The following is a 19,384-nucleotide window of genomic DNA, read 5'->3' as shown; positions in this document are numbered from 1 at the left end:
AACGAGTGTGTCTAGTTAAGGAATATAGCTGAAAGTCATTAATTAAGGAGAAAATGTACATGTAACAACTTTAGAGGATATGACATATCACAACTCCAAAAAAAATCAAAACAATTAAAATCTTTTTTTTTTTGCGATTCAATAAAATTTAGACTTTTTAACTCAAATTTATGAACACATATTCATATATATGCATATATTTTGTCAGATACATATATAGTTAATCAGATACAGTGATAAAATATATTGTGTAACTCAATAATGTGTCATATACATAAATAATATGCCAGATACATGCGTAAATCTCTAATATACATATACATTTAATCAGATATACTGATAAAAATCAGATAGTCTTAATTCAATGACGTGTTAGATACATCAATAACGTGCTAGATACATGCATGAATCTCATTTATTGAAACTTTTCGATTACATTCCTCACTGATCCAACATCTCACTAAAGTTGTGTTTGCTTCACCTTTTGGTTTGTCATTGTTGCTTGGTGCGCCTGGATCTGACAGATCTCCACTAGAGCCACAATTTTGGTTTTTTCATCACCTCGACTATTAAAGTTTGAAAACGGAGATCCTTAAATCGCTTATGAAGTTCATTATGCACCCGAACACGCTGCAAATTTCTCTTAATGTGTTATTTGCCTATCAAAATTCGCTCGGAGGTTAAATTCAAGTGTTATCGTAGTGTGGCCATGAATTTCATATGGGATGCATCGATACATGGTTAGGCTTGCACTCGTCGTGTCCTCGTTGGCTTGTGATTTGAGTAATGATTAATTAGATACAAATCTGAATATGTAATGCCTGTTTTTTCAGATATGGTTTTTAGAAATTTAACGGTGAAAATCGTAATGGAAGGAAGGAAGGAAGAGAAAGAACGTTGATGGAGGACGTGCGTAAGAGGCTAAAAAGAGAGGGGAAAGTTGATTGCCATGAAAGCCTTAATTTGAGGTGGTTTAAATACGCAAATAACTTCTAGGTTACTTATAATTAGTAGTAAGACATGTAATTGTTTAAAAGTATAGATAGTATTAGTATATATGATAATGAAGTATGTTTAATTAAGTAATTTTGTCTTTTTTAATTGTATTTTCAAAAATCGTAAACACAAGACTTTTAATTTGTTGAATAATTGTTTTCATAGCAATACAATCTTTAACATTTTTCAAATGATCTAATATTTACTTTGTCATCTAATTAAATTCAATTCATACACTATAAGATCGATCAAAAAAAACTCTTCTTATTAATTATTCCTTCGCAACTCGAACCCAAAAATTCTAATTTTATAATAGTATCACTTTACCAATTCTACCATAAATTTTTGATAATTAGTTGATTGGTAATAGTAATACATGTAATGCAAATTTTTTTTTAAAAAATTTCTAGAAATGCTTTGAGTTGATGACCCGTATTTATAACCCGACCCGTATTTCCAACCCGACCCGCTGATGTAATACCCTAAACCCTGGCTTTAATGGCTTCTACATCACTTCCCTGGCTTCACACCATTTCTGTATGATCAAAGATGAGCTGCAGAACGACGACGTTTTGGACTCGGATACTCCGCAATCAACTGCGGTTCACCAGTAGTAAGCCACCATCTTCCGCCGCCGGCGCAGCGAAGGAACCATTTTTCCGGCACCCATTTCCGCCGCATTCCGTACAAACTCCTCGTTTCTTCTCTACGGCGTCCTACAACCGGACACCGTCAGCGGAGAGGGTAATTCAAGAGCTGTTACTTGACGTGGAAAGGGACAAGCAAAGAGAAAAGGAAGAAAGAAAGAAGAAAGGATTAGATACAGCTGATATTGATGCTGAGGAGAATGAGGATTCCATGGGTGTTGGTCCATTAATTGAGAAGCTTGAGAAGAAGAAGCTCAAGGAGGAAAAGTTTAGCTTTGAGCCTACGGATTCGGATTCGGAAGATGATGATGAGAGGTGGACTCCTGATGCTATTAACAAAAAATGGGAAGTTTTTGATAAGAAGTTTAAACGACATGAAGAGCTTCTCAAGAACTTCACTGATGCAGGTACAATGATTTCATTTTCATTGAATCCCTTTTGAGACATCAATGGTTGAAGTAGAATGCAAAGATTTGATTTCCCCTCCGGGGTCGTTTGGTAGCTAGTAAAGAAACAACTTATCCCCATATTAGTTTTTGCATGAGTCGTACAATGTTTGGTAGCTACTTAGAATCTAAATTACGCATTTGGTTTGCAATTTAGAAACACCTATAACTAATACATGGGTAAGTTATGAGCGAATTTGTGTATTATCTTATGCAGAGTAAAGTAATGGAATAACTAATAACTTCATTACTAGTACCTACATAATTCTAGTCGGCAACCAAATGACCCCTAAGTGGTTATTAGCTTATTTACATCCTAAGAATTCACATAGGAGAGAAGGCACAAAATAATGTTAGTTTATTAACACTGTGAAAGCGTGATAATTGGTGGGATTGGAAAGTTAGCCTCAGTTTTTTTTGTTGTTTATAGGATGGAGGTGAGCAATATGGCTATAGTGTCTGTTACTTTTAGTTAATGTAAATGTTAGTGGAAAGGTTTTGGTTGGGGTTTATTAGATAGGTTGGAATATGTATGGAAAAAGAATATAATTTCAAAAAAAAATATGTATGGAAAAAGAATAACGTACTGTTAGAACTATGTTTGTCTGTGCATCTGTATGTGAAGTTCAACTATATGAACTGACTTGCAAAACCAATTGAAAGCATTTTGTTGTCGAATTGGAATTGACAAATTATGGAAGTTTTGACCAGAGACACTTGATGATGCATACAAATGGATGAATAGAATTGACAAGTTTGAGCAAAAGCATTTCCGGCTGAGACCAGAGTATCGGGTGATTGGTGAACTGATGAACCGCCTTAAAGTGTCTGAGGGTAAGGAAAAATTTCTTCTGCAGCAGAAGGTGAATAGGGCCATGCGAATGGTGCAGTGGAGGGAAGCTTATGATCCCAACGACCCAGAGAATTACGGACTTATTCAACATCAGCAGGTGGGACCCTCTGTAGATCTTTTAGAACATGCTGGGTTTGAAAAGGAAAAGGGGATGATTCAAGGAGGAGATGATGACGACGACATAGAGTTTGATGACATGAAAGAGAAGGATGATATATTGTTAGAGAAGCTCAATGCCATTGACAGGAAACTTGAAGAAAAGCTGGCTGAATTGGACCACACCTTTGGGAAAAAGGGTAAGCTTTTAGAAGAGGAAATCAGAGATCTTGCTGAAGAGAGGAACTCGTTGACAGAGAAGAAAAGAAGACCTCAGTACAGAAAAGTAAGCACCAACTCTTACCCTGGTCACTTAGCCCTAGATAAGTCTCTCACAAATTTTCTTGTTTCTGAATTCGGATTATTAAGCATTCCTTTTCATGGCATGCATTGTTTTGTCATCATCCTGAAAGTGTCCTACTTTACTGAAAACTGCTGTCAGATTCTCCCGGCAGTGCTACAAACGTGCTGAACTAGATTTAAATTTTGATTTGTCTTGTTTCATTGTGTCAGAGTTTTTTCTTGCAGTATGAAACTTTCCGCTCCATTCATTTTCTGGAAAATTTCATCCCTTCTTGAGCCTCAGGTTGTGTTTCTAAGAAGTATTGGGCTGATGGATTTCTCAAAAATAAAATATGTTTTGTGTTTCTTTGAATAGAAAAAAGACATTTCGAAATGAGTGAAAGTATTGGTTTTACTTTCTTGCAAATGGGACTTAACTTTTGGAAAGTTGTTTCAGGTGGAGAATTCTAATATTTATCCTGCTAATTTTCTGTTAATAAAATGAGAAGTTACAAGAAGCATGTTGTTGGTACCAAATACTTCGAGGCCAGACTCATACACCACATGTTCACATGTCTGATCGCTTCATAGCATATAGAAGGAATAGCATTTAACTAATCACTTTTCTTAAAAGACTTAAGCTTCTTGGTTTAATTTCCCTGGATGGCTTCCTTGAAATGATTGTGGTGTTTCTTTCTTACAAAATTTGGCAGTACTAATTATGATTTTGTTTTGGTTGTGTTCTTCATTCTGTTAGCGGAACAGGTTAATATTAAAAATCAATGTTATTTTGATAGAATTTGCTTGATGTCTGGCATGTTATGGAATTTTCCTAAGCTGTATTGCAAGAAAGAGAATCTTATTAGTTAAAGGTTAAGACTCCAATCTGCTGGCAGGAAAGTAGAACTGTAGAAGCATGCTATATCTTGCTCTTACTTATGCAGTGGTCAAAAACTCGTAACCTCTGTCTGGGGACCACTAGGGGGAAGACTAACTTTGATTAATTCTGTGCTTGATGCACTTCCAACATATATGATGTCATTATTTCCTATCCCACCGGGAATCATCAATAGGTTGGATAGCATCAGGAGAAAATTTTTATGGCAAGGGAACAAGGAAAGGAGAGGATATCACTTAGTCAAATGGAAAACTGTGATCACTGAAAAGAGAGTTGGGGGTCTGGGGATCAAGAATATGAAGAACCAGAGTAAAGCTTTGAGGATGAAGTGCCTTTGGAAGTACTCAAATGATAATCAGAATCTGTGGGGCTCAGTCATAAAGGCAAAATATGAAGAGAGTGATAGTTGGATGACAAAGGAGGTTACCACCCCTTATGGTGTTAGCTTATGGAAATCCATTAGAGAACTTTGGAATGAATTCAAACCTAACACCATGATCAAAGTGGTAGATGGCATAAAAACTAGGTTTTGGAAGGATGATTGGCATGCAGAAGGAAATATGGAGACTCTCTTCCCTGACATCCACAATTTAGTTCTTAAACAACAAAGTACTATAGCTGACTTATGGACTCCTCAAGGGTGGAATTTTGTATTTAGAAGACACCTCAATGACTGGGAAATTCCAAGAGTAACAGAATTTTTTAGAAGCATTGATCAATTTAGTGGTCTGGAAATGGGGGGAGACAGATTGCAGAGGTTGGGAAACAATAAAGGGATTTTTAAAGTAGGTGCAGTGTACAAGAAGTTGAATCATCCAAATCTGCAGCTACTCAAGTGGCCCTGGAAACATATATGGAAAGCCAAGATCCCCTACAAGGTGTCTTGCTTTGTGTGGTTATTGGCTAAAGAAGCAGTATTGACACAGGAAAATTTAATGAAGAGGGGAATTACACTTTGCTCTAGATGTTTTTTCTGTGGGAAAACTGCAGAAACAGTCAATCATTTGTTTATCCAATGTGAAGTCACTGGCCAGTTGTGGAATCTGTTCCTGAGATGTAAAAGCATCTCCTAGTGCATGCTTGGGAGAATTTCAGAGGCTCTATTTAGCTGGGAAGAAGCAGGGACACAAGCAAAAAACAGAAGTAACTGGAGAATTGTCCCTGCCACTATTTGGTGGACAATATAGAAAGAGAGGAACCTTAGAGTTTTTGAGAATAGGGAGAGTAGTAGGCAACAAGTTAAACTGAATTGCATTTTGATTCTGTGTTTTTGGTGTAATCAAATTTACTCTAATGATACTGTCTCTATCATTGATGTCTTAGACTCATTATAAGGATAGGTCGGTATTCTCAGAGTTTCCTTATGTAAATACGGGTTTCAGTACAACCTATGTACTGTTCTGCAGAAATAGAAACAATTACCATTTTCAAAAAAAAATAACTCGTAACCTCTGGTAGATCGGTCTATGGCCAAAAAGGTTCCCCTGCTTTTTAAGGGCGAAGAAGGTGCTTGTCTTCCCTCTTCCCGATAGTACTTGGTAGGAGACCTTTTTTTTTGAGATGCTGCTAAGTGGTGCATCTTGACATTCTTCTTTCTGATAAACTAAATAGCAAATCTGAAATGTCTCTGACAGAAAATGAAGAAGAAATAGAACAAGGACTCCATCAAAATAGAATAAGGATGATAGAGTGAAGTTGACATGAAATGAACTAATCAATTCTCCTTCTGGGCTAGTGATCCCAAACGTTTCATTATGAGAAAGGAAAACTGGGTGATTCCAAAATGCTTCATCTAGTTTGCTTGCCTTCTTGAGTTCTTTGACCAAACAAAAGGAGGACAGTATACATTTAGTTGTCTGATATGAAGGATCATCCTTAAGCCTCCAGTAAATTGCAAGTTTCAATAAGTGCGTGCTATTGAAGTAGCTCATCTGAGAGTTTGGATCATGGTTAGGTCCAAGTTATGAGAACTTGTAAAATTTGCTAATATTTTCGGTATTCCTAAGACCCACACGTGAAGTGGGAACCCTGTTTCCTCATTTGCATACATCATTTATTTCTATGTTGAGGATTCTTATGACTGACTCAACTCAAGAACGTTTACATAAATAAAATATCACCCTATGAGGACATGTTTATGATTTTTGAGATTTAGAGTATATATTCTAAGTTATTTTGTAGAATATATGTTTCAGTTTCACTGAGTTGGGTGTTATCATTCTTTCATCTTCACTTATTATTTCTTCATGATGGCAGGGTTTTGATGTGAAACTCATTAATGTCAATAGGACATGTAAGGTTACTAAGGTAATGCAGCTATTGAATGGATTTTTCTTTCTTCTTAATGGACCTTGAATGAGCTATTTCACAAATTTTGGCTGAAATGTGATACAGGGGGGACAAGTTGTCAAGTATACTGCTTTGTTGGCTTGTGGGAACTATCACGGAGTTGTTGGTTTTGCAAAAGCAAAAGGTCCAGCTATTCCCATTGCCCTGCAAAAGGTACACGAGTCAGTTTATTGTTTGACCATGGCATTTAAAGCATGTGCTTCATTTTTGTCAATGCCTTGGCTGAATGATTCTGTATGATAAAAAGACTTCTTTTTATAAAAAAATTAAATTCTGCAGGCATATGAGAAATGCTTCCAGAACCTACATTATGTTGAACGGCATGAGGAACATACAATCTCACATGCAGTTCAAACAAACTACAAAAAGACTAAGGTACCAACTATTCTGATAACGGATTTTAGTTGTTTTCTTTTGATAATTTTTCTTTGCTCATACACGTAGAAAATCCATTGTGAATTTCTGCTTATGCCTTCTTAAAAAAAAGAATTTTGGTTTTCTGTCTATAGAGGTAACGTTTCCATATTTTCGTTTTTTTTTTACTCTTTGGTCTTTAACCTTTGCTTACTTGCACCTCAATTCAGGTATATCTGTGGCCTGCTCCTACTCAAACAGGGATGAAAGCAGGTAGAACTGTCCAAACAATTTTGCATCTAGCGGGTTTCAGGAATGTGAAATCGAAGGTACTGTATCATAATTCTGATCAAGTGGGTCACATAATATTGAAATAGGTATTTATTCGGTGCCATGATTGTAACATCATACTTTGGCAGGTTGTTGGCTCAAGGAACCCACATAACACAGTTAAGGCTCTCTTCAAAGCTCTAAATGCGGTACGTCCATGTTTTGCTTGTGTACTGTTGCCACTTTGCCACTCTGCTCCCTTTCTTTGTTTTCTAAAATTTCATTTCTTCTCATTATTTTTGGATTAGATTGAGACACCCAAGGATGTCGAAGAAAAGTTTGGGCGAACTGTTGTCGAGTCATACTTATTGTAATAGGCATTCTCGACGTTTCTGTGGTGTTTCATGGCACCTTTTTCGTCATAGCAGGTAAGAACTCAAAGTTCAGCTAGTCTCATATTTTTCCATTTGTTCTTTGTCCTCTTCGTACCACCATCCACACATTGAGATTCTTCTGATTCATCGGTGTAATAGTTGGAAAATAGTTATGTATATACATTTGTTCGATGACCAACTGTATCTAATCTCGATATATTCACTAATCTGGCATTTCAAGGTTTGAAATTTTGGGCTAATTAGCTGTTTCTCTTGTTTTGGCAGAGCATAAACCAAGGAGAGGTCGAAACCATGAGCCCATCAATGGATTGACTATCTTTTTCATAAGCTAGTTTAACTTGTTTCTTCTACCTTCCTTTTGGTGATTTTATTCTTGGTTTGGTTGTTGTTGGTGTAGTAGTGTTACAAAATAGATGATGATTTCTAGTAGACCATTGTAGGATTTTTTGTTTTTATTTTTCCTAATTCAGTTTCGATTAGTTCACAAGATTGAATAGTCAATTCTCATTCGAACCTCGATTTGATTGTTCTCCAAGAATATTGAGCCATGAAGATACTACATATATGTGGCCCGTTGTACTAATCGAGTCATTCATTAAAGTTTGAATACGAAATAAAACCATTTTCCAATGATTTCTTGTACGTTGATTGTAATGTGATCAGAGTTTACCTTATGCGCACTCAAAAGATAGCGACTACGAATGATGAATTTTAGCTGGGATTCTTTGAGCTTGACTTCTTAGATTTAAGATGACATGTGTATTTTAACAATATTATTGTTATGTAATATTATGAAAGAAGATTTAAGTAAAAATATATACGGCGCCTGACTTGAGACGTAAATCATTCGAGACACATTAACATCAATCAATTTATAATCATTTAAATATTAACTTAAATTCATTGAATCTTCATACGTTTTCTACTTCAAATTGATGACTATAATAAAAGGAAAATATCATATTTTTGTTATTGACCTAACTAACTAATAGATAAATAAAAACATTACATTTTTTTTTTTTCCTGAAATTTGAATAAAAGATATCCTACTAAAACACTTTATCACTGAAGTGTTCAATTGGTACACAAACTTAGTTCAGCTATAAAAGTTTCAAATTGAATTAAGACAATACACCACCGATATTCTCCCTATAGTTTTTTTTTTTTTTTTGCTTACAGTTTTTGGGAACTTTTTCATCCATTAGAACTAAACCCAGAACTCTAATGGAAGCTAATTCAAGAAGATTAATGGGTTTAGAGAAGAAGAAAAAAGTAGAAGAAGAATGGAACAATATTTACAACTCTAAACACCAATTATCTCGTGCTGATTTTCCTTCCCACTTCGTATTTGGTGTCGCCACTTCTGCTTATCAGGTTTTCTTCTATGCTTCTATATAGTTTCAAGTTTATCTGAATTCAATAGAAGAAGTTTACTGAAACTGCAAGAAATAATACTTCTTTCATATCAATTTACGTGGTACTGTCTGATTTGACACAAGGCCATATCAATTTATGTGATACGGTTTGACTTGAAATAAGTCATATCAATTTACGTGATACTGTTTGACTTAACACAAGCCTGGAAAAAATTATGACTTCTGAAATTTATGATCTAAAATCAACCTTGGATATAATCATAGAAAAGTGACATTGTTTTGGTTACAAACTAAAAAGAGAAGGTGCTACATAAATTGCTGTAGTTTTTAAAAATTTGTATTCAAATATTTGTTTGGCCATTTTTTGGTACTTCCAATCATGAAACTTTGTAAAATGCATGTCGAAATAGAACTTCAAATATCAAAAATTAAAATTTTTAGAAACTTTAATTTTCAAGTTTTAAGCTTCTTCTTTAAAATCTATGGCCAAACGAGAGCTTAATGCTAGAAATTTTAGAGGTTGGACCCATAAAACTTGAATCTTGGATTCGCCTATGCTCTTATCATTTTTTTTGGACTAATGTTTTGTTTTATCTCTCCTTTGTAATATTTCTTATTTTTTTGGGGAATTTTGGTATATGGGAAAAGGTTGAAGGTGGAAGCAAAGACGGAGGAAAGGGTCCTAGCATATGGGATTCCTTTTCACATACTCAAGGTAGTTAACTCTCTTTGCTTTTTGTTTTTTCTCCTTTTTCTGGTGGATGTTTTGTTGAAGTTTTTGTTTAGGCAAAATATGTGATGGAAGCACTGGGGATGTGACTGTAGATCAGTACCATCGCTACAAGGTACAATCTACTTCTCGTTATCATTATTATTACTCTCCTATTATCTTATTCTTCGATTTTTATTACTTGTTTCTTCCTTTGCTTTGGTTGTCGTGTTATCTTTTGTTGCTAGTGTCCTTTACTCCATTATTTTCTGCATGGCTTTTTCTTCTTTTTACTATTGTATTTCCTTTTCTTACTGATTTTGATATGCTTTACTTGAGCTGATGGTCTATCAGAAACAACCTGTCTAACTTCATAAGGTAGAGGTAAGGCTGTGTACACACCACCCTCCCCAGACCCCACTTTTGGGATTACACGGAATATGTTGTATTTTTTGTCAATTTTATTACTTAATAAAGAATATAATTTGGAATTGGGATTGGAAAATTTTACTTTCTTTTGGGCCTTATGTTTGCCGTGGTGTCCAAAAAGATAAATACCTTGTGTTTTACTATTGCTTTTGTTGTTATACTTTGTTCTTATTCATGGCAGAGTGATTTTTCCTTTTTTTTTTTTGGTTTAATTTTGTTCTTTTAAAATACAGGAAGATATTGATCTCATATCCAAGCTGGGATTTAAGGCTTATCGTTTTTCAATATCGTGGAGTCGCATCTTTCCTGGTATGAAGCTTTTCATTGTGTGTTTGATAATGGTGGTTTGCGAGTCAGCTGTGCAAAGTTTCAGTCACTAGATTGCAAGTTTCAGAAAGCCTTTTTCTTTTCTTTCTTAAATTTTATGTTCAGTCGAACAGTGCAAATTTTGTGCTTTTTCATTTTTGGTTGTGAGTGATCTCTGTTAATATCAACTGCTCTCCCAAGTAAACACAGCTTTGAGGAATAGCCTTTTTTCTTTGATTGCTTTTTGGTGCACCCTGAATATTCCGACTTGTATAGAGGATTGAGTGGTTTTTGTAGAGAATCATGTTCTGATGTAGTTTCTCTGTTCTTTGGTATACGTCTTGTATATGGTAATTTTTCTTTCCACTGCTAATAATATTATTTACCTTATGATTTTATTGTTTTGCAAGTTAGTGCACTTCAATTTTGTGCTAAATATGTGCTATCCCATCTTTTAGTTTACTTCAATTTAACATTACCTACATTTAGCCACTACATGACCTTAATGCCTGGCTCCAACTCGGATCTTATGTTTGTAGTTAGCGGTTCTTTAGCCACTGCAATATGTTTCAGATTTTTGATAGGGTTTTCTCCGCCTATGTACAGATGGTTTGGGTACCAAAATTAACCATGAAGGCATAAAGTACTACAATGATATTATTGATGCACTACTTGAGAGGGGTAAGATGTTATCCGTTCATTCTTCATGTTAAAGTAAATAATACGTAGCCTTTGGTTTTATGTACAAAAATTTGCCAGCTGCTTCTTCTCTGTAAACATAACAATGAAGTGAAGGTTTTATACTGATTAACCATTTCCTTTTTTTTGTTCTTCAATGATGAATTTCTGCCATGTTTTTCCAGGCATTGAGCCCTGTATAACATTGTATCATTGGGATCTCCCTTTGAATCTTGAGGAATCTTGTGGAGGCTGGTTAGATGAACAAACTGTGTAAGCTCCTGTCCTTCAATTTTTCTCTGTTAATCAACATGTTACAGATTTTTTTGGTGCTTATAATAGAGTGGGTGGTGCATATGGAATTCTAAGTCTCTATCATAACTTTTTCAGCATGATTTTTGGTATTATTATATCCGATGGGACACTAATGTCTCGGTTTGCTGAAAATGTTGTAAAGTGAATGTCCGGTAATGCGATTTTAAACCACGTTCTGGATAAAGTGTAGCATTCATGGGTTCTCTACGTCTGATTGTGACTTTTGGTTTAATTGACCTATGTTAGTTATAGGTTTCTGAAGTGATATTAAATGTTGAGATTTCTTTCTGAAGAAGGCAGGCTTTTTCATTTTCATTTAAGCTGCAATTAAAGTTTGTTTATCCATGTAACTTGTGGAATACTTTGTCGATAATCACCTCCTAACAATCAACTTGGATTTTTGCGGCAAATATATAGAAAATATTTTGCCATCTATGCAGAGACTTGCTTTGGTAGCTTTGGCAATAAAGTGAAGAGGTGGATTACAATTAATGAACCTCTTCAGACTGCTGTAAATGGATATTGTACCGGTATACATGCCCCTGGAAGAAGTGAAAGTTCTTCTACCGAACCATTCTTGGTAGCACACAATCAGTTGTTGGCACATGCTGAAGCTGCTTCCATTTATAGGAATAAATTTAAGGTAGCTCTTACAGTTTGAGAATTACTCTTGTTTCTTTAAAAACGTTAATGGAAATTCTTCCAGTCAGAGTTATCCCTCACTGATATTTGGGCTTTAACTGTTGTAGTTAAAGTTTCTGTGATTACGTTCTTTTCTACGTTATTCTGTCCCGACTTATGCTCCCTAAGAAGTTGGGATGGAACTTTTCTGCTTTGTCCATTGGTGATAATATTGGCAGTTCTATATTTACAGGATGAGCAAGGAGGGGAAATAGGCCTGGTGGTGGATTGTGAATGGCCTGAGCCTTTATCCGATAATTTAGAGGACAAAGCTGCTGCAACAAGGCGCCTTGATTTTCAGCTTGGATGGTACTTGTTATATCTGTGTTAGTCAGCCAAGAGTTCATGTTGTAAGCAGTGGCAGAACTAGGATTATTTAACAAATAGTATATATACATAACTCAATTTTCTTAATTACCTACACAGGATAATTTTTCAATAAGGGGTGACACCCATTGGATACATGTGGCTCCGCCACTGGTTATAAGGGAGGGTAACTTAAAGCAGAAGGACCCAACAACATGCTATAAGCCCAATCGGTCATAAAAAATGTATCTGAGTGATGGTCCAGATATCGGATAGAATAGGTAGTACATATTGGACGAAGAGAGAAACCTATAAACTCATCACCCTAAAAGCTATTGTCTGTTGCATGAGGCGCTAAACACTAATGACTTGGTTAACAATAATTATTTTGTTAAGGAGGTCCTATTAATAAAGAATTGTGATTGATTGTTTAAGAGAGAATGTATTTGAGTCTTCATCTTTCATCTCAAGTCGAGCAGCTGAAAGTCTGACATAGTTCACTTACTTACCAAGAAAATTACCCCAAAAAGGCCTAACATATTTCCCTTAGACTGAAAAATTTGATCATGAGCCACATTTATCTGTTTATCATCATTTTTGTGAATCATTTAGTTGGGGAAATAAATTTTTTGCTTTAAATCCATGAAATTCTGGACTCTACCATCAAGGCATTAGGATAAAAGGTCACCCTCACCCTCTTTATTGTGAGTTGTTACTAAGTTTGATTCAGATTTTCTTTGAAACGACTTTATCCAATGATAGTAAATTAACCTTCTTGAGGCTCTAGACCTTGTTACTTCTAATTTTCTATGTATCTATCTGAAAATCTTGTATATATTTTCTTATAAAGCATGTATATAATCAATATAAGGTATCACCAGTCAACTCTCTCTTTTATGTTTTAGATTTTTGTAATTTCTTCACAAACATTCTAACAGGTACCTGGATCCAATATTTTTTGGAGATTATCCTGAAAGCATGCGTGAAAGACTTGGAGATAGGCTTCCAAAATTTTCACAGCAAGACAGGGAGTTGCTAAAACATTCGTTGGACTTCATTGGTCTGAATCACTATACTTCAAGATTTGTTGGTCATGCAGCAAATAGTCTTGAAGAGAATGACTTCTATAAGATACAGGATGTAGAGATAATTGGTATGTGAGACCTTAACAACTTTTGTCATTTGTTAGATTTTTCTAGACCATAAATATGTGAGTGCTTTCCTAAGTTGACTCATGTTTCCTTTTTTTCTTTTTGTTTTGTTACTTTCCCTGTTCGTCATAGCTGAATGGGAAGGAGGAGAGGTGATCGGTGAGAAAGTATGTGTGGTCTCTCTTTTCCAGTTCCTTGGATGTATATATCAGACATCTTATACTGAAAATGTTAAACTTCGTGCAGGCGGCATCATCATGGCTTTATGTAGTTCCTTGGGGAATTCGGAAAGTTCTTAATTACATTGCAGAGAGATATGACAATCCACCAGTGTATATCACTGAGAATGGTAATGCCTTCTGCTTTTCACGGGTGTAGTACTAAGGTTTTTGTTGGTCTCTTTGCTTGAAATTCGGAGGTCGTCCAACTTGTCTAACTTAAGACAATGCCTACTCTATATATATGTGTATGTGTTCTCGATCCCGTAATTATTACTATCATTTAAGTTTTTTCATAAAATGTTTGGGAAAAAAATCATGTTTATACTACTTTTGCCTATATGTGAAAAAATGTTTCACTTAGAAATTTCCATTCGCTTAAAATTGGAAGTTCTTTTGAAGGAAAATGATTTATTAGAAAATATGACAATTATCTCCATTCTAGTGGTTTTGGCACTCTGCATAATCCTTCCTTGCTTGCATACATGATGAACTTGAGTATGATTTTCTGCTGAATGCAGCGCTTTAGATTATGCTAAGAGCACTTTCGTTGTCATTCTTGTTTTGGGGAAGCAATGGTCCCTGTTTGGACAATCCGAATGTCTATGGCCTAACCTGCAACAACGATTTGCTATGAGGTCAAAACTGTGAACTGAAATAAATTGTTGTTCTCTTTGACACTCGATAGCTTTTGACCATGTCTCAAGAATGAAGGCCTGAAAGCACCTTGTAAACAGGAAGAGCTTCTATTTGAGCTTCCCTGATAAACTAATTTTCCAACTGTTGAAGTAACCGTGTGACATGAATTAAGTTAAAGATACTTTCATTTTCGACTTATTACTAACAATTTGATGAACACCTATAATTATTTGTACCAAGTGATAACCCAATTCAGTTTTTTTCTCTTGTAACTTCACTTTTCATGTTTAGGTATGGATGATGAAGATGATGATGTATCTCCTCTCCATGAGATGTTGGATGATAAATTAAGAGTTTCTTACTTCAAGGCGTACCTTGCTGCTATTCATCAGGCAATCTTGTGCGTACTCTCAAAAACCTGTTTTTCATAGCCCTCGTGTTATAAGCATGTATTGGCATCAACATGCATAACAATTATCGTTGATTCCTGTCAGATCTTAGTAGCTCATTCTTCTGCATATTATCTTGGCTGCATTCATTCAAACTTCTATTTGTCAATTTAAATTGTAGGAATAACTTGCCTCTTGAAATATTCTAGTTCATTCCCCATTCAGTTTTAGAATTTTAGATATTGATAGGAAAGCTTCACCAAATATGAGATCTTCTTTTGTTTGATAACCGTGGTGCCTGCCACCTCCTACCAGCACCAGGTACCAAATAACACCATCCACCAATGCCAGAATAAATGGGAAGAAATCACCTAGTGTTTTGTTCTCTGTTGGGATTTAAACCCGAGACCTCAGGATGCTCAACCCACTTGAACGGTTGAACCTGTGATCTCCTACTCTTGTCTCATCTTAAACTCTTGTTTCCGGAAACAGTTGGCGTCCCCTGTTCTTCGGGGTGTCGAAAGTAAAAAGTAGTTATGCATGATACTTTTAGCACAACAAATGACTGGTATAACATACAAGGAGGGCTCAAACTTTTTATGCATGATATTTTTGCATTTACATCATAAATTCATGAACATTTGTCAATATCTGCTGGCTGCATGATTCCACTATTACGGGATCAATCAAATGTTGTGTTTTTTATTACCATTTGACTGGATGGCGATGCCTTTGCCTACACTCTATACATATTAACGGAGACCTACATTTGTCTCGATAGGGATGGTGCTAATGTAAGGGGTTATTTTGCGTGGTCATTGCTGGATAACTTTGAATGGAATCTTGGTTATACAAAACGCTTCGGTCTGACATATGTGGACTTCAAGAATGGGCTAACCCGGCATCTGAAATCTTCTGCTTACTGGTTCATGAGATTCTTAAAAGGCGGACAAGTAAAACATGGGAAAGAAGATTAACCAATATCTTGTGTTGTGAAGTTAGCAGCTTATATTTTCATCTTTTCTTTTTCTAGTGACTCTTTGTATACTGCTTTTAAGGCTTTTTACATGGAAAACTTTTTTATCTTTCTTGTATGATAGGTGTAATCATGACTTTTCTTGTTTGGCTCAAGGTGCCTGGTATATGGAGTCTGTGAACTCACTGTCAAACAGATTTAACTTGTATGGATCAACAATCCTAAGAAATTACAAGTTTCTTGAGATAAGTCTACGCGTTTCTGCTCAGTATGTCGTTTAATAAGTTTTGGATAAAGTGTAGCATTCAAGGGCTAACTCTACGTTTGATCGACGATGAGTAGAGCTGTCAAAATGGGCTGGCCCAACCCAACCCAACCCTAACAGGCTAGAGAGTTAAATGGGTTGGGACGGGCTGACCCTTTTAATTGAAGGGCCTATAAAATAGCAGCCCTAAGCGGGCCACGGGTTGGGACGGGTTGGCCCTTCAACCAAAAAATGGATAACATTTTCCTCTTAGAAAGAATATGAACGCTGATGAATTACACATACTTCAGTGAATATTTACAAACAAATACATAATAGCCAAGATACAACATTCATAAGTTTCATCCGAGCAAAAAACATTACATGATCACTATTTTCATAAACAAGACAATAAAGGAGAAGTGAAAAATTAGGCATAAAAACAAAAGTAAAAGAGGTCAAAGATTCTTAGTTATAATGGAGTAATGAACTTGGGCTAATAAGAAAATTTAGTGGGCTAATGACCCTAAAATGTAAAAAATATGTAAAAAATATAATATTGATTTTATATTGGTATTTTAAAATTATTTATTGACAAATCTTAACAAGTAAAACACTACTTAAAATATATATAATAAATATTTTTAAAATTCACAGCCCGCGAGCTGGCCTCTGAGGCTTGTGGGTTGGGTCAACGAGGCTAGCGGGCCAAATGAGGCTGGACTAAAAAGCCTCGTTCCTAAATGAGCTGAAAAAATTGAGCCCAACCTCATTTAATTCAAGGGTTGGGTTGGGCCGGCCTAGCGGGCCAAGCCCATTTTGACAGCTCTAACGATGAGGATCTTTCCCTTTCAATTAGTTTCTGATTGATGTAATTATGTGTAATGTTTTTCTCTGTCAATACCTATGAACTTGTATGGACTGTGACTGAAAAAACAAGCCTTTTCACAGGTTACTTCTTTGCCAGGCTAAGGCACATGTACATCAACTGTAAATTTTTCAATGAAATAAAATCACCATTCATACCACATGTAAATTTTATCCTATTTATAGTTAGCCATTGTACATTAAGCTAATCACGATTGAAATACAACAACAAACTCATTGAAATCCCAATAAGTGGGGTCTGAGTATCTTATCACCAACAATAAAATAGAAGAGAGAGCAAAAATAACAATAATTACTAGAAGAGAGCAAAAACAACAATAAAATAATGTGATGTACAATTAACAATACACTATAATAAATTATTGAAAACAATAATAAATAACAAGTAATGGTTCTTCCTTTGTTTTAGGTAGCTAGGAGATCATAACGACAAACAAGACAAAAATGATCTTGTAAGTATTTTAAGTAAAACAAAGAAATAGAAGTGAAAGTGCTCCTAGCAGATGAAAAATACAACTTGGAATTCCAACTCCACAATAACTTTGGCCAAAATTAAATTAAATCTATCCATTTCCTTTTTGATGCATCAATCGAAAACTTATCCAATAAAAAATGTCTAGAAAGAAGCTAATATTTTAATAAAGGGTAAAATGACAAATATATCCCGAATTATCGTAAATGATATGCAGATATCCTTCGTCATGCTTTTGGGACATTGGTGCCCCTGCCGTCCAAAAACTAGAGCATATATGCCCTTAACTCTAACGGAAGACTAAATAGGGACACGTGGCACAATCTTATCCGTTGATCCGATATTTAATAAATGTCGTGTCGGTGGATAAGATTATGACACGTGTATGTTCGTTAGTATAAAGGGTATATATGCTCTAGTTTTTGAACGGTAGGGGCACCAGAATCCCAAAAGTATGACAAAGGTAATCAACGTACCAGTTACGATAGTTCAGGAGTATATTCATCATTTTTCCCTTTAATAAAATATGTTAAATCTAAATGCATACACAAAATTAAAAGATAGTAAACATGTAAGTTTAAATAGTAATATTATTATTATTATTATTATTATTTATAAAAGTATAAATTAATTCTACTTAATAAGATGTGAACCATTTGTTTATAATACATTATATTGGATGCTATCATAAAAAACTTTATTTATTAATATAAATACTTAAGTTGTTTAATCCAAATTTCTAATATATTTTTGGTAATTAAAGTGTGTGAAAATTAAACAAAAATATATTTAAGTCATGCACATGAACAATATAATTTTTTTAAGAACAAAAATCAGTTTTGAAAAAAAAAATACTATTAAAGCTGCAGCCCCGCCCCGCATTAATTCTGAAAAAAATATTTCTGATCAAATTCAAACATTGTTTTTTAATTATTATTATAAACTTTGTTTAGTTTTATTTATTGCAGATTTCAATTAATGCAATTCCAAACCATCATATTTTTGTTGGAACAGATTAATATTGATGAACATAAATAATCTTTATTGTTCTTTTATTGTTTCTAAAAGATGATCTGAATTTATTTCAAGAGTGAAGGAAAATTAATTACACATTTATTTGTCATCTCCAATTTTAAAACGTTACTATATGTTGCTTCATTAATTCATTTATTTTTTTTATTATACAAAAATATACTTATAAATTAACCATTATATTTCTTCTCCATTCTTATATTTTTCAATAACAAAAAATGGCAATTATATTGATGAGAGTTATAGAGATTGTTGCAATTGCAATGGTAATTTCCTTGTTTACACCAATAACATTAGCCATTCGAGAAGAAGATTATTATAATCGCAACCACGGTGAAAATTTAGATGATTTAGATTTATATGATTCTTCTTTGTATTATACATTTCCTAATGAATATTATAATCATAATGAAGCATCGGCACCTGAGCCGTATCCTGGACAAGTGGAGGAATGTTTGCAAAACATATCGGATGATTGTGGAATAATCATATTTAACAGAATTTTGGATAGTGGAAAGTATAGTGATGTGGAAGAGTGTTGCGCTCAACTTCTCGCACTGGGAATAAAATGTCATAATGCAATTATGGAATCTACTCTTCTCAGTCCTGAGATGAAAGGAGTGAATACAACTGAAATTTGGAAAAATAGTGATAAACTTTGGGAAGAATGTACTTCTATTTCGCCGTCTAGTTAATTTTATATCTATCAAGTTTATCAATAGCTCGATATGTTGATGCTTTCGAATAAATTAAATTGTTAGAATTATAATGTGTAGTACATACCGATATGTGGATTGGCAAGATTGTGTTGTTCACAATTAGAGATGACAAAATAGCCTATGAAATCATAATCCGATTAAGTTTTACTTTGACTCGTTTATTTATTAATTCAACTCATCAAAATTTGGATTAATATTTAGCCCAAATTAATCTATGATAAATCTTGTTCCTAAACTAAAAATATACCAAGTAAGTCTCATCAAAATTTA

The 19,384-nt window shown here is 34.6% G+C and overlaps 3 protein-coding genes across 3 annotated transcripts; all 3 read left to right on the top strand.

Moving 5' to 3' along the window:
* Positions 1-1,503: 1,503 nt before the first annotated feature.
* On the top strand, positions 1,504-8,219 carry LOC102603531 (uncharacterized). Its single transcript, XM_006353193.2, has 9 exons — positions 1,504-2,050; positions 2,801-3,324; positions 6,475-6,525; positions 6,613-6,720; positions 6,847-6,942; positions 7,152-7,250; positions 7,341-7,400; positions 7,500-7,619; positions 7,851-8,219. Exons 1-8 carry the CDS (start codon positions 1,546-1,548, stop codon positions 7,563-7,565), a joined length of 1,509 nt encoding a protein of 502 aa, XP_006353255.1. The 5' UTR covers positions 1,504-1,545; the 3' UTR covers positions 7,566-7,619; positions 7,851-8,219.
* A 423-nt stretch (positions 8,220-8,642) lies between these two features.
* On the top strand, positions 8,643-16,008 carry LOC102603190 (beta-glucosidase 42). Its single transcript, XM_006353192.2, has 13 exons — positions 8,643-8,960; positions 9,611-9,677; positions 9,749-9,807; positions 10,334-10,409; positions 11,013-11,087; positions 11,270-11,357; positions 11,817-12,042; positions 12,274-12,389; positions 13,325-13,539; positions 13,670-13,704; positions 13,784-13,886; positions 14,686-14,794; positions 15,565-16,008. Exons 1-13 carry the CDS (start codon positions 8,811-8,813, stop codon positions 15,758-15,760), a joined length of 1,515 nt encoding a protein of 504 aa, XP_006353254.1. The 5' UTR covers positions 8,643-8,810; the 3' UTR covers positions 15,761-16,008.
* Positions 16,009-18,613: 2,605 nt separating this feature from the next.
* LOC107061629 (uncharacterized) lies at positions 18,614-19,090 on the top strand. The gene has a single exon (XM_015311222.1). The coding sequence runs from the start codon at positions 18,614-18,616 to the stop codon at positions 19,088-19,090; it is 477 nt and encodes a 158-aa protein (XP_015166708.1).
* Positions 19,091-19,384: the final 294 nt, after the last annotated feature.

The sequence above is a fragment of the Solanum tuberosum genome, unplaced genomic scaffold (assembly GCF_000226075.1).
Source record: "Solanum tuberosum cultivar DM 1-3 516 R44 unplaced genomic scaffold, SolTub_3.0 scf00152, whole genome shotgun sequence".
In the NCBI taxonomy this organism is placed as follows: domain Eukaryota; kingdom Viridiplantae; phylum Streptophyta; class Magnoliopsida; order Solanales; family Solanaceae; genus Solanum; species Solanum tuberosum.
The sequence above is the reverse complement of the archived record's forward strand: the minus strand, read 5'-3'. Positions and strand labels throughout refer to the sequence as shown.